The sequence below is a fragment of the Eriocheir sinensis genome, chromosome 47 (genome assembly GCF_024679095.1).
Source record: "Eriocheir sinensis breed Jianghai 21 chromosome 47, ASM2467909v1, whole genome shotgun sequence".
Taxonomy (NCBI): Eukaryota; Metazoa; Arthropoda; class Malacostraca; order Decapoda; family Varunidae; genus Eriocheir; species Eriocheir sinensis.
Window position 1 is genome coordinate 2,001,217 of NC_066555.1, and position 27,836 is coordinate 2,029,052.

At 46.1% G+C, this 27,836-nt stretch overlaps 1 protein-coding gene and 1 long non-coding RNA gene across 9 annotated transcripts in view; both read right to left on the bottom strand.

Moving 5' to 3' along the window:
- The window catches only part of LOC126981273 (sodium/potassium/calcium exchanger Nckx30C-like), a 137,241-nt gene that overhangs the window by 14,640 nt on the left and 94,765 nt on the right, over nt 1–27,836 (bottom strand). For 4 of the 8 annotated variants that reach the window (XM_050832161.1, XM_050832164.1, XM_050832166.1 and 1 more), the window contains 3 exons: nt 21,871–22,000; nt 15,762–15,779; nt 10,479–10,897 (listed from right to left, as the gene is read on the bottom strand). In XM_050832161.1, the coding sequence (XP_050688118.1) occupies nt 10,479–10,897; nt 15,762–15,779; nt 21,871–22,000 (567 nt within the window). The remainder of the gene's footprint in view (nt 1–10,478; nt 10,898–15,761; nt 15,780–21,870; nt 22,001–27,836) is intronic. The other 4 variants (XM_050832167.1, XM_050832165.1, XM_050832162.1 and 1 more) reach the window with 2 other exon arrangements.
- Nucleotides 6,407–6,835, bottom strand: LOC126981275 (uncharacterized). Its single transcript, XR_007733872.1, has 2 exons — nt 6,712–6,835; nt 6,407–6,580 (listed from the first exon to the last, which is right to left on the bottom strand). It is a non-coding gene; the product is annotated as an uncharacterized LOC126981275 (long non-coding RNA).

The window sequence follows — 27,836 nt, forward strand, 5'->3', positions numbered from 1 at the left end:
TCTTCCTTTCTTTTTTCTTCCTTTATTTTCTTTCTTCCTACCTGTCTTCCTTTCTTCCTTCCTAGTACATTCTTTCCTTTCTTCCCTCCTTCCTTCCTTCCTTCCCTCTTTCTTTTTTTCCTTCCTTCCTTCCTTTGCAGCACATTCCTTCCTTCCGAGTTTGTCAAGATACACGAGCATTTATTTATTTATTCTTGATTTCTAATACATTCCTTCCCTCCCTGAGTTCGTGTGAATTTATATTTGCTTATGATACGCGAGCCTGTATCTATTTTCTGTTGATTTCCAGTACATTCCTTCCTTTCCTGAGCTCGTGAAATTTAGCTTGGTTACGATAGAGGACCCCTTTTTTTATATTCTTTTATTTTCCCGTACCGACTTCTTCTTGATGAAACCGCACTTGGAGGGCTTTTTAGTTTCCTGCTTTCGTTGCCCTTGAAATGCTTCCTTTTCTGCAATAAAAACCGAATTTGATTTTAAGAGTTTTAGCGTTTGCGCCGAATTCTCCTGTGTCTACCGATCCTGTTTGTTGTATGCGATTTAAATTTCTATGTATCTAATTCTCTGTTTGCCGATCTATAATTGTCTTTTTAATCGAGTTTGAATCTTGAATCTTGTGTTTGCCAGTTTTATTTTTCATGACAGAGTTTAATTCTTAGATATTTTGCGTTTGCGTCGAATTCTTCAAGTCTGTTGTTCACGTAATCAATTATCGGCTAAGCACCAAATCACACAAAAGTAGCAGAAAAAGGTTCGCGTGACGGATCATTACATATGCCACAAAAACTTGACGGATGATTGTAATTCTCGGGCGCTTGACATTTCAATAGGGTGCACACGCTCGTCAATTATTAAACGCACCAATTCAATCCTAGAAAGTTAATGTAATGGAAAATTGAGTCGAGGCATGAAAACGATCCATTGCTGAAATACAGGATGCTTGGTAATCACTTTTGGCGATCTTTCATTATTTTACCGCAGCTAAACTTCCCCGAGTGATTATGTTATTGATTCGAATGGGAAATATGAACGGTCGGCCACATCCTAATCATACACCGCCAACCATTGCTCCTTAGACTACCCGTGATCTGCTTAGAGGGACACGAGAGTTATCTGAAACTTTTGTATGAATAGATCTAAAACTATAGCTGATGAAAAGTCTGGACAAATGCGAGGACATGAAGAGGCAAAGAACAACGACCGCAGTTGGTGAGCCGCAAGGGGTGTAGTAAGGGCGTGTCGGCGGGGCGTGGCCGGGTTACGAGCAGGGAAGGACAACAAAAACCACCTTTACGGCCGTGGAGGAATATTACCTTCTCTTTCTCTCCCTCTATTACAGACCATCTGCCGGCGGGCGGTGAAGGGCGGCGAGCTGGCGGTGACTAGCTCCTTCGGCGACGCCCAAGGGTTGGTGTTTGTATACATCATAACGCCCGCGACGCCCAACTACCCATCACAACGCCGCGACGCTCCTGCCAGACACGCCGCGCCTGACGGTCCAAGGCTACTGAAGGAAGGTGCCGCGCCCTCACACTAGCAGTCAGTCAGCATGCCGGCAGTGGAGGTGGTGATGGTGTGGCAGTGATGGAAAGATAAAATAACAAAAATACGCATTCAAATGAAGAAAAAATCAATGAATTAATTACAGATGCTAGAAGATCATTGCGCATTCACGGAAGCTACAGGACAGGAGTGTGACGTGAGGTGAGGTGAAGGTGAGCCGTGAGATGGGGGCCACACGAGGTCAGGGTGTTCATGCTGTGCTCGTGAGGCAGCCGCTGGGCGCCCCACGGCCCTCCTCGGGGCGGCACAACTCCCTCTACAGGCCCTGACGGGACGCGTCGAGACCCAGTGCTCTCAACCGTTGCGGACACACAACATGTCACAGGAAGTATTTACACATGCTGCTAGTGTGAGCTACTGGGAACACCGAGCCTCAGGTGCCACGCGGGGCGCCTCTCCACCCCTGCATCTCTCGCCGCGCCGCCGCCTCCCGCTGTTTACGACATGAATAATGACACCACATCGACCACAGGCGGGGCCGCGGAGACCGGTGCCGGCGCCTAGATGGAGGGGTCGCGAGGCCGCGAGGGAGGCGTGAGCATCCAGTGCGTGTTGTGCCATACACGTACTGCGTCGGAGAGCGAGGAGGAGCCCCACGACTGCTGCGGCACGCCGTTGGGCTTCTCGCCGGGGATCTCGACGGGCGTGACGCTGGTGGCTATGCCCACTTCGTCCCAGAGCGAGGAGTCCTGCATGGCCGCCATCCCGATGAGGGGGTGCGCGTGCGTGAAGCTGTATTCGTCGAGCACGGCGCTAACAGGCTGAAAAGCGGCGGCGTTACCTCCTCCTGCTCTGTCTGGGCACGAGAAGAAGTGTGTTCCATTATTACTCACATTATCCACCAAAGGGAAGGAACAAGCAACGTGGCGGCCCGTCCTGCGCCCGGGGCCTGTACTCACCTGGGCGGCCCCACACCTCGGGAACGGCGACACGTTCACTTCAGGCACACACCTTGAGGAGGACAAAGCTTAATGAGGCGCCAAGCGCCAGGCCCGCAGTGGGACTTATCTATGTGGTAGTTGTTTGTTGTGAGCGTCGGGGGATATGAGGAGGCAGGGAGCCTGTACCCAGACCCTTCACGTGGCGCCGCCTTGTCTTGTGGCAGGGCGGCACACCGTGACTTATGGCTGCTGCTCTGTCTTGCGGGGCCGAGAGCGTTATGCCATACGGCAGCACGACACATATGCACTCTTGTCTCCTTCGGTCCTTTGTGCTCTTCACTGACTGCTTCGTGAGGACTTTCAGGTATTAAAAGCAAAAAGCACGATAACAGACGCAAAGACAGCGGCTGTGCTGACAAATCGCAACAGGACGGAGGGACAGAACAGCACGGCACACCGACAAACAACACAGGCGACCAAATACACAGCTACGGACGCTTGCGAGGTGACGGGCAAACAACTCTTTCCCTGCCAGAGGTGCGCGGTGAGTGTGGAGGCGGAGGATGGAGAAGGGGACGAAGGGGAAGAGAAGAGACGAAGGGAAGCAAGTACTAGAAGACTCACTCGACAAGAAGACACGCCAACGACAGTACCAACAGCAACAGGAACAACCATACCAGTAACAACAGTAACAACGATAACAACAACAACAAAGATAACAACAACGTCAGGAACAGGTAATAAACACGGAGAATACGAGATAGAAAAGAGAAGACGGTCTTATCATCAAACCTTCCCTCATACACCCCAAAAAAGAAAAAATAGATAAAAACAAAGGAACAAACGAAACAAAAGACAAAGATGAGAGAACGTGGTCAAAGACATTACGAAGCTATACGCAGCAGCATAAAGCACTAGAAATTTATATACTAAAAAAAAAAAAATGTGAATAGAGAAAAAAGAATTAGCCGGTAAATTAGCGTTTCAATATTACTGATGAAGCATTTAAAAAAAAATCAAAAGACAGAGAGGACTGGAGTAAAGAAAAAAAAGAGGAAGGAGAGAGAAGGAAGAGAGGAGAAGAGTGGGAGCAGAGATGGACCTATAATATCATTTGGACAGTGAAGAGACTGAGCATCCGCAAACACACACACACGCACAAACAAATGAAGCGAAACTCGAGATCCAATCTGAGTATTTCTAAGTCTGTCTGGAGCAAGGCGCTAACTCATGTGACCCGCGAGATCTTTCAGCAGTAAACTTTTTGCTTCCCGACGCTTTGGTTACTTACAAAAAGGAACCGGAAGATTAGGAGGAGGAGGAAGAGTGGAGGGCGTGGGAAATGACTGAAGCGATAGAGGAGAAAAGTAGGTAGAGGAGGAGGAAACTAGGAACATGGAACAGAAAGATTAGGAGAAGAGAGGAGAGTGGGGAAGGCGTCGAAAGGAACTGAAGAGACGGTGAGGAGATGGGAGAGAAAAGTACATAGATGAAAGAGGAGAAAACTACGAAGAAGAATAGGAAGAAAAAAAGAAAAGGAGTCACTGAGCTGGAGAAGACAAGGGAGGGAGAAGAGGAATAGGTAGGAGAGAGTAAGGAAGCCATGGGAAGGAACTGCAGAGATGGGAGAGATAAGAAGCAAAATAGAAAGGAAGGACGCGAATAGGAAGAAAAAGAAAGGAGGAGGCATTGGGTTGGGAGACAAAGGAAGGAGAGGAGGAGCGGGAGACATCGAGTGACCTTCCACAAACTACATTATTTATAAGTGAATCAGGAGCGTCTTCGGTGAGCCTCGGAACTATTTTCTGAGGAAACAAAATTAAACCTCCTTCTGAATCTTTGACAGGGGAGAAAACGTTCGTCACCATCATCCTCAGACCTTCCTCTTAATCCCTCTCTCTCTCTCTTTTATTATTTTTTTTACAACAAAGGAGACAGCTCAAGGGCACAAAAAAGGAAACAATAATAAAAAAAAAGCCCGCTACTCTCTGCTCCTACAAAAAAGAATCAAAAGAGGTGGCCGAAAGAGAGGTCAATTTCCACAAGCCAGCAAGATAGACTCAACTTTTGTATCGGGGAGGCAGATCTCTCTCTCTTCGCTTTACTGTTCCCTTTCCCGCGAGATATAGATGAATAGATAGAATTATAGATAGATAGACAGCCATAGATAAATAGATTCATGAACCAGTCAATCTCTTTAAGGTCACGAACGGAGGGAAGAGAGAAGAGAAGGAAGAGGAGAGAAGAGAAAGAGGAGGAGAAAGAAGGTGAAGTGGCAGAATGAGGAGGCAGCCAGGAACGGAGAGAGAAAGAGAGGGAGAAGAGAGGAAGAAAGGAGAAAGAGAAAATCAGGGCGAAGGAAGGAATGATTGAAGGAGAACATATTAAGTCTAAACGTCGACTTCGATCGTTTATGCTTAGAATCGAATCCTGTTTGGCTTTGAGCGGCGGGAGTGAGTTATGGAAAGGTAAAGAGGTTGAGACTCCAATATGTATACCTGGAGATAGATAGATAGATAGACAGATAGATAGACAGATAGATAGTAGAGAGATAAATATACAGAGGCTATGAACTAAAGTTGTGAGTAATAAAGCACATACAAACAATACAAATAAATAAAACACACAACAAAAAATAATATAACGAACATACGCACGAAATAAAACACACACACAAAAAACAAAAAAACAAAAACGAATAAAAACAAAAATAATATTCGACCCCATGCAAGAGAGAAGAGAAGGAGATAGAAGGATAAAGAGATAAATAGATAGAGAGATAAAGAGAAAGAGACAAAAAGAGTTAAGAAAATGACGAGAAATAAGAAATGAGAGATAACAAGAAAGAAATCAAGGGAACAATGGAGAAAAAGAAAGAAACAGGGATAAAGAGAGAAAAGAAAGAGAGAAAAAACAAGAAAAACAATAGTATAATAGAGTAAGAAAGACAGACAAAAAAGAGCAAAGAAAATGACGAAAAACAAGAAAGACAAGAAAGAGAGAGAATAAGTAAAGAAAAACAAGATACTAGACTCGCTACAATAATCTACAGGACTACCAGACGCAAGGGAACACTTCAGTCAGGATCTACAAGCCGCCTACAAGCAGGAATACGGAGGCTACAGCTAGTACAGTCCACTCAGCAAGCGTCAGCGGGCCACACACACCACGCCGGCAGCCACGCGGACTCCACCGGGGGTCCGCGTCTCTGGATCAGCGGTGGGAGGGTTGGGGAAGGGAGGGGAGGGCGTGGAGGGGGCGGGGAGAGGGTGTGACACGGAGGGGGTGACACGGAGAAAGGGGTGTCATGGGGGTGGTGGGGTTCGTACGCGTGCTGCATGCTGACCTCCCCCCCCCCCCCACCCCGACACCTAAGTCCCACCTGGCTCAGTTAATCAACCGTGTCCACCTGGCGGGCCAGCTCCACCTCCCTGCCTGGCCGCCGCGCCCCTCACTAAAGGGCTCAAGGTAAGGGTGTCCAGCTTCCCTTCGCCCCTTACAGCCTTAACAAACCTAGCTCGGTATCCTCGGCTGCTTTTTTCGGTTCTAACAAATTTTTCTAAAGGTTACAAAGGAGCCTAGCGGGTTCTAACGAGTGTTTTTTCACGATCATGGTGTAGAAGCCTGGTCAAACTATCACTAGGCTCGTAAGACTACCTGTGGAAATATTACTAACACAACCTCTATGCAAGCCTTGTCGAGTGTGGGTGTAGTCCTCGAAATGTTGGAGAATTTGGGACCAGTACTGGGAACGCTTAAGTGGGTGCAGTGACGCGTTTCATGTTTCAGGGTTAAGTTTGTGTTCGTCTACTTTTTCCTTTGGTCAGTATCCGGTCTCTACTAATTTATTGACGGTATTTATCCATGTTTCAGTTCAACGCTTCACTAAACCTGTATCAGCTACACGTTTTAAGTTTCCGGTTTAAGTTTGTGTTCGTCAGTATCCGGTCTCTACTAATTTATTGACGGTATTTATCCATGTTTCAGTTCAACGCTTCACTAAACCTGTATCAGCTACACGTTTTAAGTTTCCGGTTTAAGTTTGTGTTCGTCTACTTCTTCCTTTGGTCAGTATCCGGTCTCTACTAATTTATTGACGGTATTTATCCATGTTTCAGTTCACGGCCTCACTAAACCTGTATCAGCAACGCGTTTTAAGATTTAGGTTTAAGTTTGTGTTCGTCTACTTCTTCCTTTGGTCAGTATCCGGTCTCTACTAACTTATTGACGGTATTTATCCATGTTTCAGTTCACGGCCTCACTAAACCTGTATCAGCTACGCGTTTTAAGTTTTAGGTTTAAGTTTGGGTTTTTCTGCTCCTTCCTCTGGTCATCATTCCGCTTTTTTTCATATTTATTCTGACGTCATTTATTCACAGGCTTCATTTCCCTATCTTACTAAACCTGGATACAGCGACTCAATTATGGTTCAGGTTAAATTCTTGTTCGTCTGCTTCTTCCTTTCATTATTATCCTGTCTTTTTATTTATTTTTATTCTAACGATATTTATTCACCTACATCACTTCACAGCCTGACTAAATCTAAATAAACGACACTCTTTTATTTGAGGTTGAAATTGGACTCTATATCCTCCACATTCTGACACGGTACTTATATTCCAGCTTCAGTTCACAGTCTCCCTAAAAACATGTATCAGTGGCGTGTTTCTCGATTTTAGGCTGAATTTTAACTCTACTACCTCGCTTTCCTCCATCTCCGTCCTTGTTTATCCATTCTGCTGGGATTTATTTATCAGCATCAATTCACAGCCTCAATAAAAGTCAATCAGCGACATGGCCTTTAATTTTAAGCTGGACACGGACTGTACTCTCTCCATTTCACTATTCTCCCTTTTAACTTATTCATCCTGTCGCTCTTTATCCGCCAGCTTGTCTCTCAGCCTTATTTAACCTTAGCTGGGAACCGTTCTCGTGTGTGTAGCGAGGTGTTAGTTTTGTTTTATGTTGAATTTTAACTCATTTTTTTTTACAGCGGAGTCAGCTCAAGGGCACAAAAAAAGGAATTAATAATAAAAAAACCCCGCTAATCACTGCTCCTAAAGGCAACCCTGACCACATTTCCCTTAATTTTAGAGTAGACCCCCTTAAACCTCATCCCCGGCAACCCTAACCCCATTTTCTTCCTGTACCTCTTCCATTAAACCATTGTTCTTCTCTCTATTAACATTCCCTAACTTAAAACAAAGTCCTAACTCTTATTTATTTATCTCAAGAATAAGTAAATGCATACGTTTTAATTTTAAGGCAACCCCCCCTAAAAAGCGTTTGAGGAGTGGCCGCAAGATAGGTCATTTTGCTCTTTTTCGGTTTCATTTATTAATTTTGACGCTCTTGATCAAACAGCTTCTCTCTCTACCTCACTAAACCTAAACCGGGAATCGTTCTTTTATTTCAGGTTGGATTCGTACCTCTATTTACCTTAACATTTGTCTTTTCCGTCTTAATTTATCTATTCTGTCGCTATCTATTCATCAACTTACCTCGCGAATTGACTAAATCTAAACCAGGCATCGTTCTCGTATCTAGCAAGGCGTTCTTTTATATTATTTCAGGATGGATTCGTTCTCTACCTTAACATTCTTCTTTTTTTCCGTCTTTATTTATCTATCCTAACGCTTTTTTATTCACTAGATTATCTCATGACCTCACTAACTCTACACCGGGTATAATTTTTTTTTATTTCTACTTTTTGAGATTAGTTTCTACGCCACATGATTCTTTTTTTTTTTTTTTGCAGTAGAGGAAGCAGCTCAAAACAAAACAAAAAAAGGGCAAAAAAGAATAAAAAAAGACCCTTAAAACAAAACAAAAAGACCGTACAATTTAACACGAGTAAAAATGACGAAAGAGAAAGAAAATGATAAAAAAATAAAGAGAATGTAAGAGAGAGAATGAGATATCTAAAAATCAATAAACAATAACAAAACAAAAACAAGATAAAGTCCTGCTCCTACAAAAGCGGCCTCTCCTTCCATTTTCATCAGTAGGAGGGGCGTCTAGCGGGCTGTTTTGTTGTTTATGTTTTTTGCCCTTGAACCCTAAAACCAGCTTATCTGTCCCTTTCATCCATCTATCCGTCAATTAAACAAGCTATTCACGTATCAGCCTCTCTATCCCTTTATCCATTTACATATTTATCGAAGCAGCTATTCATTTATCGTCCCATCTATCAGTCTATCTGTAAATAAATTCCTGGCGCTAGATATCCAGCCTTGAGAAACGTCAGGTCTGTCCTCGCGCGGCTGGCCATCGTGTAACATTCATATCAACCACTCTCTTGTTGTGAAATAAAATATAGAAGTGAGTGGCCAGAGGAGAGGTCGATTTCGGATGGAGAGGTGATGATTTAGTTTCACCGTTCTCGTCACCGGAGTAAAAAGGTTAACTCAGAATCGATCCCTTGCCATGACGCTGCTTATACAGTGTGACGAGGTGAGAAGTTGATTGCGTCACGTCGCCTTTTTTTTTTTTCTCTCTCTCACGTGTGCTTGACATGATTTGGCATTTATTCACACGCTTATTTTTTTTTTTTGTATTGCTTGAATATTTAATAGTGCTTTAAGTTTATGATTTTTAGATATCTCTTTCTTTCTCTCTTTCTTACTTTCTCTTTCTTTTCTTCTCTTTTACTCGTGTTAAGTTAGAGGGTCTGTTTTTGTTTTAATGGACTTTTGTTTCTTCTTTTTTTGTCCTTGAGTTGTCTCCTTTACTGTAAAAAAACATGTTTGTGGACTATTTTCTACGTTTTTTGTTTACTTAATATTCTACGTTCTTAGTCCGGCGATTATATATATTTTTTTTCCATTGAACTCTGACGCATATATTTGTTCTCTTTTCGTAGAGCGTAACAGCTAATACTTCTAAAACACTGTAAAGTCTTATCCACGTATGAATCATTCTTATTTGTAACCTGTATTGGCTGAACCGTAACGGATGGTCAATAAACCTGTCTATTTATCTATCCTTCTACATATTTATCTATCTATCGACCTATTTAATCATGTATCGATCTGTCTCTGCATCTATCCGGAGTTGTGTTGCGGGTGTTACATATTATATCACCAGTTCAGTGTTGCAGCCGTTCCAGCGTTGCAGCCGTATGGTCAATAAAACCTGTCTATCTCTCCTTTCATCCATCTATCTGTCAATTCAACTAGCTACTTACGTATCGATCTCTCTATCCCTTTATCCATCAATCTATTTACCGAAGCAGCTATCCATTTATCGACCTAACTCTCAATCTATCCGTATTTATGTTCCTGGCGTTACATATCCAGCCTTGAGAAGCGTCAGGTCTGTTCCTCGCGCGGCTGACCATCGTGTAACATTCATATCGGCCGCTCCCTTGTCTGAATAGCATAGGCGGGGCTGCGAGCGGTCGTAAGGGGCGGCAGCGTAGCCTGGCCGACGTTATTGTGAGGGCCGACTGAGGCTAGCTAGGCGGAGGGAAGCTGGAGCACACGAGGGGATGACGACCAGGAGGGAGGGAAGGAGAATACTGGTGACTGAGGGCGGGAATTTGGGAGGGAGGGAGTATAATGGTGAGAAAGGGCGTGGGGGATGGTATAGGGAGGGAGAGGGAATTTTATATGGGGGAAAAGGGGAGGAACGGAGTGTTATAGGGAGAGAAGGGAAGGAAGGAGGGAGTATATAGGGAAGGGGAAATGGTTGTGGAAGGGAGGATGCTGATGGTTCGGATGGGCTTACTGAGGGGGGCGTGAGGGATGGGAAGGGGTGACGGGGTGTGTCTGACTTTCCTGAGAGGGGGGCGGGGAGCGTCCACTATCATGCCTAAAGGGTGGGGGGAGGGGGGAAGCAAAGGGGGGCAGACAGGGGGGAACTATATTACGGGTTATGAAGGGATGCTGCTTTAGGGGAGGGGAGTGGGGGGGGCTGGGGGTGGGGGTGAGGGGTTAAGCTTTCCAGGTGAACTCGGAATCAGCATGAGCCGGGTGAGGGGTGGGTGGGTAGGGGGGTTCCCGGGGGTCCCGTGGGCGGGGTCACGAGGCTTACCGCGGGCGTGGTGGGCGTAGCAGCCTCGGGGTCGGTCACCTCGGGGGCGGCCGGGTTGAGTGCCGGCGTGAGGCCATTGTTGTCGCCGTTCTGGGGGGTCTTAGGAGGTATCTTGCGCACAGAGTTGGTGCCATAACTCACATTGTTAGCCACGGAGTTGCCCTCGGACTGGAGGTCGCCGTTGGTGTGGGGTCCGCTGTGCGAGGCGGCGTCCGAGGAGGCGAGGGAGTCCACGTGGGTCATCTCGGTGCCCTGCGACGAGCGGCCACTTACGTGTGACTGATTGTCAGGGCGAGGGTCGGGGGCGAGGCCGTCCGAGCGGTAGGTCTCGACGCGGCCGTTCTGGGGCTTGGTGGCGTCCAGGAGCACCTTGAGGGAGGCGATGGCGTGCAGCTGCGTCGCCTTCTCGTCCACCTTGCCTGCAAGACACACGGGCGTCAGGGAGGGGGGACGGCGGGGGGTTGGGTGAGAGGTGTACTGACACACACACACACACACACACACACACACACACACACACACACACACACACACACACACTTTTTCCACTCTCTCTCTTAAAAACACAAACAAACACTCTTTTAAATACACACACACACACACACACACACACACACACACACACACACACACACACACACACACACACACACACACACACACACACACACACACACCTCTACTCCTCTATATCCATCAAACAAGCATGCAGATATGCACCAATATTGAACACAGACAGTATCAGATGACTATTGGCTATCGTATGGTAAACACAGACGTTGTACAGACTCATGAGACAAAGCCTTGGTGCAGGACCCACGGACTGACCCATGGACTGACTCATGGGAAACTCACGCAAACGGTCTCCGAAGGGTAAAGAGAAAACGAACCGCCACACGCCTTGACATGAGTCGCAGTTATAAAAAGGGACTTCGCGTGGAGTCTTCTCTTAATAAATGGATAAGTTCACATGTTTTCACTGCTAGCTAGAGGGAGTTTAAGTTCAGGTACGCAGCAGCAGGAAAGGTCACTGAGTTCACTTGCTTTCACTGCTAACGAGAGGGACTCCAAGCTCTGGCAGGCCCCAAATGGAGTGTTCAGTGGGTTTCGTGTGTTCCGTGCGGCAGGGAGGCGTGTGTGCTGCATTCAACGGCCTCACCCTTTGCCCGCGCGTGTGTGAATGTTTCATGAGGTTCTCTGGAGGTTTCTTTTCGTTGAGGGGAGAGATTACGTAAACTGAAGTGAGACAGGAAGGGGACAGTGAGGGAGGGAGGAAGGGAAGGAGGAGGGAGCTGCCTTTCTTTTTCTTTACATTTGAGGAGTGGCGTTGCGTAACCATGATGAAGAGGGGGAGGTACTTTGGTAGGGGGACTGTTTGTTCTTGGGCGGAGGAGGAATTTTATGTTTTTTTTTAAGGGAAGGAGTGAAGAAAACTGTTTTGACGGCAAGAAAACCTCATTTAACTTTGAACTTCCTGAGGTGAGCCAAAGGACTTTCTTTACGAGGAGGAGGAGGAGGAGGAGGAGGAGGAGGAGGAGGAGGAGGAGGAGGAGGAGGAGGAGGAGGATGACGAGGAGGAGGAGGAAGGGGAGGAGGATGATTTGGATGAGGATGAGGATGACGAAGAGGAGGAGGAAGAAGAAGAAGAGGGTCAGGAGCAGGAGGAGGATGAGGAGTTGGAGGAGGATGGGGATGAGGATGAGGATGAGGATGAGGAGGATGGGGAGGAGGAAGAAGAGGAGGAGGAGGAAGAAAAAGAGGATCAGGATCAGGAGGAGGAGGAGGAGTTGGAGGAGGAAGAGGAGGAGGAGGATGGGGGTGAGGATGAAGAGGAAGAGGAGGAGGGAGAAGAAGAGGATCAGGAGCTGGAGGAGGAGGAGATGGAGGAGGAGGAGGAAGATCGGAGGAAAGGAGGAAAAGAATCCCATGCAACTGTCTCGTATGAAGTAGTGTGATGGAAAAACTCATAAAACTTTCGACACAGGAACAACTTTTACTCGAATGTGAGATTTCTCCATCCCTCTTATTTTGCGATTCTTCATGAGTGTGTGTTGACGCCTCAGGGAATCGACTCATGGCTATGGGGAGCTGAATCGGACTTGGGTGGGGAGGAGGAGGGTTTTGCAGCGCTGACTAGAAGGGGCACGGAAGCACAGAAAGGAGTGAGAGTCGTGATGCAGAGACCGTCAGCATGTAGTCAGCGGCCAAAGAGAGTCAGCAGCGACGCCAAGTCACTCTCGAGGAGGTCACGAGGCCGGTTAGCCGAGCAGCTTTAAGACGAAAAAAAAACCCTGCTAACTAATGTCGCCTGTTATATTTCTCTCCGCCTCCTACATCGCGTATTGGCCTCTGTGACGCGTGGAATCCCTCCGTAAGAATTGATGATGCTCCAAAGGGGATTTAATTGCACGTGGAAACCCAGATGGGCTTCCCCGAGGCGATTCACCATTCAGGACATACATTCGCCATCCTCGCGTTTCTGTGTGAGGCGCTGCTCTGCCTTTGAGGAGCTTGACTACTGGATCGGCTGACTACATGTCCTGGTGACCTCATCGAGTTGGTCCCTCTCTAAAAGAAGAGGAAAAAAAAAAGGGTCGGACTCAGCACTGCACGGACAGCACAAAGGGTTGGGTTCGTGTGTCTGGCACGCGGGATCGCCAGCACCGTCGTGTCAACACTATTCGCTGCGCTGACTTGTGTTACGCAACGGGGATGTCGTTATGTTGGCATTACAAAATACACAGAGGAATAAAGGGTCTTTTACTTCAGGCATTTCATAGCCACTGGTTTGCTTCCATTCATAGGGACAAGGGGCATCTCATTCAACCGGAGACTGGGGAGAGGGGTCTCAAGACAAGGCAAACACCGCATACGGAGATGCTTTGGTGTGAGGTCGGGGCGAGCGTCCGTCGTCGTGTGGCGAAGCGGCGAGCAACGGCCAGGCGCGGCGGCCGCCAGCCAGCGCCGCCGCGGGACAGATCATGCAGCAGTCACGGCCAGGCGCGGAATCTTGCAGCAGAGACAGAGGCACAGGAGAATGGGAGGGGGAGGGAGACGCGGAGGCGGAGAGAGAAGAGAGAAGAGAAGAAAAGAAAAGAAAAAGAAAAAGAAGAAGAAAACAATAGATAAGAGAGAGAGAGAGAGAGAGAGAGAGAGAGAGAGAGAGAGAGAGAGAGAGAGAGAGAGAGAGAGAGAGAGAGAGAGAGAGAGAGAGAGAGAGAGAGAGAGAGAGAGAGAGAGAGAGAGCGAGAGAGAGAGAGAGAGAGAGAGAGAGAGAGAGAGAGAGAGAGAGAGAGAGAGAGAGAGAGAGAGAGAGAGAGAGAGAGAGAGAGAGAGAGAGAGAGAGAGAGAGAGAGAGAGAGAGAGAGAGAGAGAGAGAGAGAGAGAGAGAGAGAGAGAGAGAGAGAGAGAGAGAGAGAGTAAACGAAAAAGTTGGAAATACGTGAATGAAAATACATAGAGGGGGAAAAAAATAGAAACAAAGTTGGCATACCGAAAACAAACTGGGCTGTAGATCAATGAAAAATAATAGAAAAGATGCAATTCAAGGAGAAGCTTATGAATTTAAATCAAAACAACCTCGTTCCGTATTCCCAACCATAACAAGACACTCAAGAAAACAAGAATTCATTAAAAAGAAAACAAGACGCGGGGAAACGAGAATAAAGTCGAGAATAAAGAGAATAAAGTCGAAATCAAACAAAGAAAACCAATAATGAGATAGAAAAGGAAGGCAGATGATGCTTATAAGTTCAAAAGCTTCCCAGATAATAAGAACGAGAATGATAAAACAAAACAAAAACAAAAAAAAACAGAGTCGTAGAGGAGACTTACCGACACGTCATCAAGAGGGAAGGTGGCGGACGGACGGGACGGACGGGGAGGTGAGGAAGAGGAAAGGTGAGAGAAAGGGATTGAGGGAGAAGGAGAGGACGCAGCGACAAACACAAGGACGACAGACAGACAGAGAGACATGGGCGCGAACAAGCCACGCACACACACACACACACACAGAGTAACATGAAGCGTCTGTTGAGCAGCCAAACTTCATTCCCTTGTCCTCCCTTCCCTTCCCTCCCATTCCTCCCCCTACAAGTGTGTTACGAGGCAGAGAAATAACAAAAACAAAGTGACTTGAGGCCAAACAAACACACACAATAAGGGGGAAGACAGTCTTTTCCTCTTCACTTCTTCCTCCTCCTTCCTCTTTCCTTCCTCTATCCCTTTCTTCCCCTCCTCCTCCTCCTTCTACCTTCCTTCCCGTCAGCTCCCTCCTCCTCCTCCTCCACCTTGGCCAACTTTGGACAGGGAAAAGAAAACACAAAAAGACAAACTACGTGGACAGTGAGGGTCAGATGAAGGGTCAAGGTGGGACAGTCTGTGTGTGAATGTATGTTTGTGTGTCTGTCTGGCTTTCACGCACACGCACACGCACACACACACACACATGAAAGCGACACAAGCTTAAAACACAGAGACACGTACAGCCACACACATAAAGCGAACACCGTTAACACACACACACACACACACACACACACACACACACACACACACACGCACACAAACGCAGACACACACATTTATGGACGTCAGTGTATGAGGTGTAGGAAGAGGAGAAAGAGGAGGAGGAGGAAAAGGGGACTCGAAGAAAGGGGAGAAGGGAGGGAATGGGGTATGTTTCTTTGGTCGTCGTGGTCAAGGAAGGGAGGAGGGATGGCAAGGGACCGCGGAGGGGAGAAATCTCATGTCCAAGTATAAAGAAAAAATGCGGATGACAGGACATGAAGAGTATCAAGGCCACTAGTAAAAAGCAGCACCTTCTCTTATAGTCCGAGGGGGAACTTAGACAAAAACTCACACACACAAAAAAAATCAGACTTGAGGGGAAACGATAGAAAAAAAACTTCCCTTCTTGATTTAGATAAACAGGCCAAGGGGAAAAAAAAGGAATAAAAAGGAGGAAAAAAACAACAGGCCGAGGGAAAGAAGTATCAGTAGAAAAAACACGCATAAAAGTAGCGAAAAGGAGAGAGAGAGATAAAAAAGTAGCCTCCCATTGAGTAAAAAAAAGTATGAGTAAACAGGGACAAGGATGAGTAGTAGTAGTAGTAGTAAAGGTCATAGGAGATTCATGAGTGGAGCGCCTCATCTAACAAAGGGAAGCCATGCAAAAATGGTGCCAAAATAGTTCACCATATGCAAAAAACACAGACGGTATATATATAGATATCGACTAACACCTAAACTATGGCTTGGGGCATGCGGAATATACAACTTTACCGGGTTCCTCCTCGAGCCCTGAAACATTGAAGAGAAAATGTGAGATCAGCTTGTGGCGTGGCATGAGAGGGGACGGAGGTGGTGAGGTGGAGAGGATGAAGTGGGTGAGTTGAGGGTATGCTTTGTGGGTGAGTGGGTGAGTGAGTGAGTAGAATAGTTAGTGTGTGAGTGAGTGAGTGAAAGAGTTAGCGTGTAAGTGTTTGAGTGAGTGAATGAGAGAGAGAGAAAAAAAACCCCCGGTGTCGTGAGATTTTGGAATATAAATGAGAAAGAAGGTTTAGACATCCACTTCCGTCCATCGTATTGTCTTTTATGAACACACACAAACACACACACACACACACACACACACACACACACACAAACACACACACACAATTCCCTTCCCCACAAGCACACACACACACGCACACACACACGACGTTCGGAAGAGGAAGACTTAACCACTAATAGCAGACATTCACTTATTTCTTAACGAGATCGGTGCTGATGGAAAAGTGAAATCTGGAGCCCAATTCTAGACGGTGACGAGATTAAGAGATGAGAGACGCTGAAGAGGCCTGGATGGGAGGCGGAGGAGGGAATGAAAGATGAGTGGATGAGTGGCTCTTCTTCCAGCTGAGAGGCATCACTTACTCAGCGCGGGGGAGAGAAGAGGAGCAAAAAAAGCAGAACTCGTTTCAGTTTTGAGGGTGGAGTTCTTTGAGGATTGACTAGACGTGGTGGAGGTGGTAGTGGTGGTGGTGGTAGTAGGGAGGGTGTAATACTAAACTAGGCTAGACTTACACAAAACTGCTTCCCTGCTGATGGAGGAAAGGTGAGTCAGATATTGGCATCGGGAAGTTTACTTATATATACACACGAGGAGGTAAAGGCGGAGATATCATGTGGTCGGGAGGGGGACAGAGTTTAGTTAAGCCGAGGTGGGTGCTGAGGGGGCTTAGATGGTGTTCCCCGCGCCACACAGAGGAGGAGGGAGCGTGGGGGTGTTGGGGGGATCGGGGGGCGGTGGCTGGGGGAATGCAGGGCCCCTAATCCAGCCACTGTCGAGTCCCCAAATCAGGACACCTCTTTGCTGGGGCCTTCGAGGTACACAACCATTGGGGGACACAGCAGAGGGCGAGGCAGAGGGACGGTGACTGTACAAGGGGTCTACAGGAACAGCTTCGGTCCCTCTCAGGCTCGGTGCAAACACACAGATATAAACTTTCAGAGAGGTGGATGGCTCGAGAGGGTGTAAGATAATAATAATAAGTAAGTACGTACGTTTGTCTACAAGCACAATAAAAAAGAGTATATATAAAAATTGTCATACACATACATACTAGACAAGGAGTGGGGGAGAAAAGTTACGGTTACGTTAATAAAAACACACACACACACACGCACACACCAAGATAACAAGTAAGTGAATAAGTAAGTGAACACGTGTTGGAAATGTACAGGGAAGACAACGAGGAACAACGACAACAACACACAGAGAGAGATTGGTACGCTTATTTAAGGAGTACAGGAGTTACCCCATTACTACCATTTTTCAAGAGGAAGCTGCAGGCGAGACGAGACGAGACTAGACGGAAAACAGTTGAGACGAGACGAACCAACACGCGACTCTGAAAGCAGTGCACCAACGCGATAGGAAGGGAAGGAGATGAAGAGGAGAGAAGAAGAAAGACGGGAAGGAGAGGCGGAAAAGGGAAAGAAAGAGAAGGAAAGGGACAGAGAATAAGGCAATAAGGCTACACGAGGCGGCGAGGCGACAGATACGGGGGACAAACACGATTATCTGAACGGACTCATCGGCGACTTTTCTTTCTAGTACCGACGAAGGTGACGGTGTTTGAGAGAGAGAGAGAGAGAGAGAGAGAGAGAGAGAGAGAGAGAGAGAGAGAGAGAGAGAGAGAGAGAGAGAGAGAGAGAGAGAGAGAGAGAGAGAGAGAGAGAGAGAGAGAGAGAGAGAGAGAGAGAGAGAGAGAGAGAGAGAGAGAGAGAGAGAGAGAGAGAGAGAGAGAGAGAGAGAGAGAGAGAGAGAGAGAGAGAGAGAGACGGCTTTCGATTCAGACATAACACCAGCGAATCAAATTATACCAGTCTTCCATGGAGAACTTCAGAGCAACACTTGAACTAAAACCTGACGACATACGAACTTGTACTCACCAGTCACTCAGATCACCTGACAAACCCATTATGCAGCGAGAACTACGACAATAGCCAATTCTACAACAACAACATCTACCATGACTACTACTACTACTACTACTACTACTGCTACTACTACTACTACTGCCGCTGCTACTACTACTACTACTGCCGCTGCTACTGCTACTGCTATCACAATCACTACAAGTACCAGAAAAATCAGCATCATCACAGCAAAATCTTAACCTCATCCGCTTATACTTCCATAAAATTAGACTTTCATGCACTGACCTCGTGGTATTGGGGTTCTCTCTCTCTCTCGCTGACCCACATGTTCGTAATTGTTAAGTATGAAACCAATCTACATCAGGAGACTTAATAGCGGCGGCACTAAATGAAATGCGACTAGACAGCACCGTAGAGTTTTACACCATTCCTCGGCAATTACGATTATCTGAGTTTAAGGTCGGTATTACAAGACACTTTCGCCTCTCACATCAGCTATTTCTAAAGGTTAAAGAGGGGACCAATCGTGTTCCAATGAATGTTTCTTTAGGTTCACGGTACAGAAGAAGGGTCAAACAACCACCAGGGTGTTAAAACTACTCCTGGAAATGCCCAAAACTCCTACGAAAGCCTTGTCAAATATGTGAACTTGAGAGGCGAAATGTTTTAAAATACGACCCTTAGTGTTAAAGAAAAAAATTATGACAAGTGAAAAATAGTGTAGCTACCCAACCAATATTTCAGTCTTTCCTTTCGGCGTGAACTTATGAATCAAGACCTGTGTTCGTGAGTTCGTTGGTTCGCTGTGTGTTTTCCGAGCAGACTCATCGTGGCCGTTGGCCAAGAAATACGTCCGCAGCTTCCTCACTGACCTCCTCCAACAATATTTTCTGGTCTGAGGAGGCGGACTCTTTACAGTTAATGCGGCAAATATCGAGTAATTACCTACTTTTTAACTATACAAATATAAATCATCACCTGGAATTCTATATAAACCTTTCCGGCGTGGTGTTAGTGGGGGAAGAAATACGAATTAAGAGGGTAGAAAGATATACTACTATATAATTGTTTTCGTCTCCCTTGTTTCTCGTGGGACATCGCTGCCAACAAGTGGAATCAACAAGTCAGACAGACGACGAAGGAGGGAAGCTGGCGAGGATAAAAACCCGGACTCCTAAAAACGAAAGGAAGGTGGTCCGGAAACAGCAAATGACGGCTAGTTGGCAGGGTGGTGAGAGAGAGAGAGAGAGAGAGAGAGAGAGAGAGAGAGAGAGAGAGAGAGAGAGAGAGAGAGAGAGAGAGAGAGAGAGAGATAGAGAGAGAGAGAGAGAGAGAGAGAGAGAGAGAGAGAGAGAGAGAGAGAGAGAGAGAGAGAGAGAGAGAGAGAGAGAGAGAGAGAGAGAGAGAGAGAGAGAGAGAGAGAGAGAGAGAGAGAGAGAGAGAGAGAGAGAGAGAGAGAGAGAGAGAGAGAGAGAGAGAGAGAGATATTCATGGTGCTCTCATCCGTGACTGCTTTCCGTAAGACATGGTTTGCCACAGAGCTCGTAAGGGAGAGAGCGATGAACATTACGCTGCTTAGGCCCTAATGAAACACTAGATGTCTATTGCGGCTATTATCATTATTATTATTATTATTATTATTATTATTATTATTATTATTATTATTATTATTATTATTATTATTATTATTATCATTATCTTATCATTGTATTATTGTTGTATATGTTATTGAGATGTATAATTAGTCTCTTTACATTATGTCTTTATAAGGTTTTGGATAATTTATAAAAGTGTTGGAAAAGAATATAAAAAAAGAGGTTAAGGCAAAGTGGGTTAATCCAGGTCTTCTGACAGGCTTACACTGATTCACACCTGATTAATTTAGGTCTTCTGGCTTCTGGAGAGGAATTTTACGGTGCTTTCTTATGCGCTAAATTAAGTTCTTTCGTGTTTTCGTCTTTTCTGATTCGTTGTAGATTCTCCTCTTTCTCTTTCACTTTCTCGATGGATAAATAGATAGGTTGATACATAGCCCTTTTGTCTTCTGATACTGTAAAAAAATAATAGTCCAGTAACAGCGAGCTCCATTCACAACGCGATGAGGAGGAAAAAGATTCTCCTCTTTCTCTTTCACTTTCTCGATGGATAAATAGACAGGTTGATATAAATCCCTTTTGTCTTCTGATACTGTAAAAAAAAAATCCAGTAACAGCGAGCTCCATTCACAACGCGATGAGGAGGAAAAAGGAGCGTAGGGAGACAACAACTGGCGGGGAGGGGAAGGGAGGGCGACCATATCCTGATCCTCCCTTTATTGGCGCGGGGCAGTAAATCGTCGTGGAGGGGATAAAACTGTCAATTTATGTGACCGTCGGTTGAAAAAGTCGCCTATTAATGTGTGTTTACTGCCAGTCGTTGTCATTACTTACGGCGGAGCGTTAGACAGGCGGACAGCAGCTCAAATTCTTCATGTACCTACTGCTCGTGTTGTCCAGCTGTATCTATATTTCTAGCTCTATGCTCATATCTGTAGCTACGTTCTTGCTTTTTTGTTTATATATTTACTTGTCTTTTTATCTACATCTATATATCTATTTGTCAGTCTATCTGTAGCTACGTTCTTGCTTTTTTGTTTATATATTTACTTGTCTTTTTATCTACATTTATATATCTATTTGTCAGTCTATCGGTAGCTACGTTCTTGCTTTTTGGTTTATATATTTACTCATCTTTTTATCTACATTTATATATCTATTTGTCAGTCTATCTGTAGCTACGTTCTTGCTTTTTTGTTTATATATTTACTCATCTTTTTATCTACATTTATATATCTATTTGTCAGTCTATCTGTAGCTACGTTCTTGCTTTTTTGTTTATATATTTACTTGTCTTTTTATCTACATTTATAGATCTATTTGTCAGTCTATCGGTAGCTACGTTCTTGCTTTTTGGTTTATATATTTACTTGTCTTTTTATCTACATTTATAGATCTATTTGTCAGTCTATCGGTAGCTACGTTCTTGCTTTTTGGTTTATATATTTACTTGTCTTTTTATCTACATTTATATATCTATTTGTCAGTCTACTAATGTTTCGTGTGACAGGTCGGGACACCAGCACAAAGCGAATCCGGCTGAGTATCTTGACCCTTCCCGCGAGGCAGGCGACGACGAAGGCTGAGGACAGAGGGCAGGGGACTAAGGCATCGCATCACACAGCAGGGCGCCGCTTTTCCTGCCCGACGCCTCCACCAGATCGTTTATGAAGCATCGATATAATAAATGACACGCCCCGCTGAGCACAAAAAGCCTAACCCCGAGGAGCCTATTACTCTGCGGCGTCAGGTGCACGCTTCTTCCCTCCCCACGCTGGATGATATATGGCAGCCGTGTCCGCCTCGCCTCGCCTGGCCCGGGCCGCAGCGCCGAGCTCCGAGTGGCCCAGCCCGCCCTTGGCGTTGATACCACCCACTAAAATTTATGGTCGCCCGTCGAGGACACTGACTGAGAGCCTCATACATAAAGGGATTTCAATAAGCAGCCTCGGGTCTCGGGAAATATTAAGGTCTTCTCCAGCCCTCTTTGTGCAGGTGCGCGGCTCCTGACCCACATCTGGAGTCTTCATCATCTCGCCATTCATGAGCCAGTGAATACACAAACGCCTCATATTCACCGCCACCACAATCGTTGGTAACTGCAGACGCGGCAGAATGTATAGAACGGCTGCTAGAGGCGGAGGGAACACTAGGGAAAGCTGTAGCGGCGGCGGTGGCAGTGGCGGTGGCTGTGTAGGCGACGATCGCGGCGGTGGCAGCGGCAGCGGCGGCGGCGGCGGCGGGGGCAGTAACAGCAGCAATGGCAGCAGCAGGAGCAGCAACAGCAGCGGTAGCAGTAGTGGTAGCAGGGGGCGGCGGCGGCGGCGGCGGCGGGGCCTGAACTCACACGAGGACCTGAACTCACTCACCGTCATGCAGCGGGTCGATGGTGTGGATCATCAGCTGCAGGAGTCCATGCCTGAACTTGGTGCCGGAGTGGAGAACGGCGGCCGAGGGGCGTCGCTCCCCCCGCTGGGCTGGCTGGGGGCCCGCCGCGTGCTGCGTCACGGAAGAGAAGACACAAGTTAGTCTACAGAGCCGCCGGCAGCATGCAAGGCGTGGATAAGTAACAAAATAAAGGTGTCAGTGTTGTGATGCCGTGACGGTCTGCGGCATAGGGATGGACGATGTGAAGTGAAGGGAGTGTTAGTGGAGGAGCTGAAGGAAGGGAAGGTAAGGAAAGGAAAGGGAAAGGGAGAGAAGGGAAGGGAAAAGGAAGGTCTGCAAAAGGAAATGGTGCCGAGGGATGGAAGCGCAAGGAAGGGGAGGGAAAGTAAGGGAAGGGGAAAAGAAAACAGGGAAGGGAAGGAAAGTGGAAAAAGGGAATAGGAAGAACGGGAAAGGAATGGAAGTGAGTCTCGACAAGCTTCAATAATAAAAACGACTTAGCGACGCCTTTAAGCTGGTATTGCCGTCTGGAGGAGAAGGAGGAGGAGGAGGAGGCGAAGTAGGAAGAGGTGGAGGAGGAGGAGGAGGAGGAGGCGATGAAGCTAAAGGAGTAGGAGGAGGAAGAGGAGGAGGAGATACATCACTCATGCAAACGTGGTGATGGAGTAAATACATGAAGGTGAAGGAGGTGGGGAAGGAGAGGCCTTGCGTGGGCGCCTCAGTGATGACATTTTGACGATGCAGGAAAGGCGTGAGATGGAGGAGGACGAGGCGACTTATATAACGTGACGGGGAGAGATGGATTCGGTGGGGCGGGGTGTGTTATCTCTCTCTCTCTCTCTCTCTCACGATAAAAAGGCAAAATGTTACTCTACTACTGTGTGTGTGTGTGTGTGTTTGTGTGTGTGTGTGTGTGTGTGTGTGTGTGTGTGTTATTGTGTCTATTTGTGTTTCTAATATATATTCTCGTGGAGTCTCAATGTAAAACCGAGAGAGAGAGCGAGCGTAAATTTTCCATCCAATTCGGGAAGTGACAGAAAGGAGCATCACAGAATCAATTTCCAAACACACACACACACACACACACACACACACACACACACACACACACACGCACCATTAGGCACAACATATACACAGCCATTAACGATACGAATCTCTGGAAATATTGCTGTGGACGGGAAATGTTTGTACCGGGGCGGAGGAGGAAGCGGAGAAGTCTCGAATGGAAGTGGCGGTGGTGGAGGGGGTGGAGGGGGGAAGGAGGGGGAGCGTTTGAGTGGTTCAGGAGATATGATAAATAAGTTCTGATGTGTAGGAAAAGCTCTCTCTTGTAACACGATAAAGAATGGGAGTTGGAGAAGGTTGTGTTTGGAAAGGTGATATGATTAAAAATGTGTGTGTGTGTGTGTGTGTGTGTGTGTGTGTGTGTGTGTGTGTGTGTGTGTGTGTGTGTGTGTGTTTGTGTGTGTTTGTTCTCTCTCTCTCTCTCTCTCTCGTAAATGTCACCAAATCATTCACGTTTTTTTTTTTTACCATTTTTTCCTTCCATTTGCGTTCCAATAATGTCACCTTTTTTCTTAGTTTCCCTTTCATCAGTCTCCGTAGCTGTCCCCTTTTTTTTTTTTACTAATTTTTTACTTGTTCCCTTCCTCTCCCTCTTTCCTCCGTCATCACACCAGCATCTACTACAACAACATCGGCAACATCTTCTCTCATTTCTAACTTGTTCCATTCTCTTTATCAACTCTTCTACTTTTCTATTCTTCTATCCCCTTTCCTTTCCCTTCTATTGCTTTTCCCTTTCCTTCCCTTCCTTTCCCTTTCAATCGCTTCCATTCCCTTCCATTTAACATCATTTCCATCTTCCTTCCTTCCTTCCTTCCTTCACCAAACACCAAAACATCATCACTACCCTATATTCTCCATCATCATCTTCACAACCTCTTCCTCCATCTACACATTTTCCTTTCGCTTCCCTTTGTCAGTTTCCTTACAGCTTTCTCTTTCTTTACTTATTTTTAACCTGTTCCTTTCTTCTTCCTTTTTTCTCCTCCATCACATATAAACACTATATAGTCACAACAGTTCTCCCCCTTTTTTTTATGCCTATCTTTAACCTGTTCCCTTATTCTCTCTCTTCCTGCATCACCACACACCCCATCACCATCACCATATCTGACCCATTATCATCTTAACTATCTCTTCCTCCATCTACTATACTCCTTTTTTAGACAACACAATACAGATTTTCTCTTCCTTTCCCTTTCTCAAGTCTCCTCGGCTCTCCTTTTCTTTTCGTATCTTTAACTTGTTCCGTTCCTCTTTTTCTTCCTCCCCTATCATCATCATTACCACACCACCACCAACACCATATCGTCTCCATCATCTTCCCTCCCTCCTCCTCCTCCTCACCCTACAACACCCCTTCACTATACCCACCACCATCACCACCCCGTCTACCTCCCAATACGGATCTTACGCCTCATCCACGGCACCATCATAACCTCCCCGCCAATAAACAACAAACTACGCCATTACGCCATAAAGGACGATATTAAAACACACACACACACACACACACACACACACACACACACACACACACACACACACACACACACACACACACACACACACACCTTCCCTTCCACCCCCCACACATGCAATGAGAAAGATGAAAATTGTGAGCGAAAGGAGGAAGAGGAGAAGGAAGTATGTCGATATTGACGGAGGGGAAAGAAATAAAAAAGGGTTATGTGTGAGTTTTGTTGTATAAGTCCAGCCGCCTACGAACATACGGCAAGCTTTTACGCTCACACACATGCCCCCCACCAACCCACACACACTCACACACACACACACACACACACACACACACACACACACACACACACATACATCAATACCGTCGCCAACCTTATAAGCGAGTGCGTAGACCAGCTCTTTCACACACACACACACACACACACACACACACCACACACACACACGTTACTCACCCACATACCCACCTACTCAACCACCCAACCATCCAGTACACCCATCTACACATCCACCACATACCCACACATACGTTACCCCTTCACCCACCCACTCAATCACCCTCATAGCTACACATACGCCTCAATACGATATAAGTTATGCGTAGTTACCATCCCTTCTCTCTCTCTCACACATACGTTACATAGCCAGTCACTCACCCACTCAGCCATCCACAGTCACACTCATAGTCACCTCTTGCACTCACCCACTCATCCACTCAACCATCCACCCACTCGGCCACCCACACTTCCGCTCTCCTGGCCACATATACGCCTCAATGCTCTCTCTCCTAAAAGTCGTAAAGCAGCATTAGCGTATTAGAGCTCTTTTTCATCTTTTTTACGAGTGTGTTTACGTCCTAACTTTGACTTCCAATGACCCAACGCTAGTCACTCTGATGCTGCGCCACACTGCCTCTGCCACGACTACTACTACTACTACTACTACTACCACTACCACTACTACTACTACTATAACCCTCACTGCCACTGTCATTCCGTTCCTCCTTTTCCTACCACCTGGCTGAGGAAAATGGCCCTCAGTCGTGTCGTAAATAGTGTTAATATCATTACTATCGTCATCATTGTTACCAGAACCATAACAACAGCCACTAACACACACACACACACACACACACACACACACACACACACACACACACACACACACCGCCCTATTACTCACTCCGCCTGTTAGAGAGTGAGCCATTGATCCACCACTCTACCAGCTACTGACCGCAACAACCACCACCAGCACCACTTCCACCACCACCTCCACCACCACCACCATCACCTTCCTCACAGCGAACTCCTAAAACCCGCCTGGACCATTTTTTTCTCAACGCTCGTTCTGCACTCAATGGCACCAATAAATAGACTGGCAAGCACGAACATATTGAACGATCGACGTGTTTTTTATACTTTTATTTTTTTTTATTGCGTCCGAAATATTTTAACATTCTTCTTAACCATCCTATCTGAGGCCTCTTAACGCTACTAAGAGATGAGGGCCCTCCATATTCTAGTATAGCGTTATCTGTATGTAAAGGTGTCTCTCTCATAGTACTTCAGAGTGACCGGAAATTCTTAACCCGGTAGCAGCGACGGGCCAAATTTGTGGCTTTACTATGTACCAGTGACGGGCCAAATTTTTGCCATGATATAAACCCCCCAAAAATAGATGATGCATAAACTGATCACAAATGCGTTGATATATATTATGGAATGGTTTGCGTGAGTGATGATTTTTTCTCATTTTTCTCGCTTAGAGGGACCTTTAAGAAACATGATCCCTGCAGCTACCGGGTTAAGATAAATCCTGCTCCGGACACCTTCTTTATCACTTTCTCATCTTTTCTGCTCACCTCCACGACCATTTCTCATTCACTGTATATACTGACCAGCGATCTTCACTCCCTATCCTCTGTTCTCTTCCCACCCACTTTCTCTTTAGCTAGCTGGTTCTACTTTTTCAACCCCTCATAAAAAGAAAATCCCTATCCTCCACTACCAACTGTCACTTCATCACTGCAGTACTTCGGTCAACTTATGCTTCAGTTCCTTCTTATTCCTTACACTCAACCTCACAACAGATTTTCATTTACGGTACTCTATTTCATCCAGTCCCCTTCAACACCAACCCTCTCCCTTCCCATACGAGTTTTCCTCAGTAACTCAGCATATTCCTTTCCTTAGACTCCCTTTCAAGACTTTCTCATTTCATACACCCATTCTGTCCAGCTCTCCTCCCTCCTCCCTCTTTCCTCTTCACCACCAACCCACATTCTATCCTGTCCCCTTCACACCCTCTCTCCCTTCACCGGCAAGCCACACCTCACCTAACGTATTCGGAGCACCCACAGACCTATAAATCTTGACTAAACCAGCGGCTCTAGACTGGCCCCATTTCTCCTCCGTCCAGCCCCATGAACGCTCCACTAACCAAAGAGATACATGGCTCTAGGCACTGACTAAGCCCCTGTGTCTACTCTGTTTTAGACCTTGAACGCTTGACTGATTAACGAGATATATAGTTAGTGAGTTTTAATAGTAATGATGCGTGATGAGACGGCATTGTGAGGTATAATCAAGAAAACAATGATACGTGAAAACATCCGAAGTTGACCTCTCTTTTGGCCTCTCATCCATACTTTCTTTTATAGGAGTGGTGATTAGCAGGCTTTTTTTATTTTTTTTATTTTTTGCCCTTGAGCTGTTTCCTTTACTGTAAAAATCCTAAGCTGAGTACACAAAGAAAGTTGGTCTGCGTGTGACAGTTTAAAGAACAAGTTATTCATCATCTGTCTCAAACCTTCATAAATCTATATTAAATCTTCCATTCGCACGGCTACATCTCTTATCGGAGTGTTCAATAATGTATCAAACACGTGTAAAGTCTGAAGCAGTAACGACAGCTTTGGCATAACTCACTATTGAACACAAAGGACTAAGAGAGGAATGCGGGGCAGTATTGAGTCTTGCTACCAACTCTGATTATATAGGAAGAAGAGAAGGGCACCAAATGTCACTATTCCTACTCGGGCGGCCTTTTCTTACCCAACAGACAACTAACCACGAGATGACGGATAGAATGACACCTCTCTGTACTATCTAGAAATATCGAAGCAAGTCGTGAGGGTCGTCTAGGAATTAAACACGAGATGACGGATAGAATGACACCTCTCTGTACCATCTAGAAATATCGAAGTCAGTCGTGAAGGTCGTCTAGGAATTAAACACGAGATGACGGATAGAATGACACCTCTCTGTACTATCTAGAAATATCGAAGCCAGTCGTGAATTAAACTCGGTAGGTACGTGGCATCATGATACTTTTGAGGAACATTGGCGTTTTTTTCTTACCAAACAGACAGCTAAATACGAGATACAGGGAGGAAGGGACA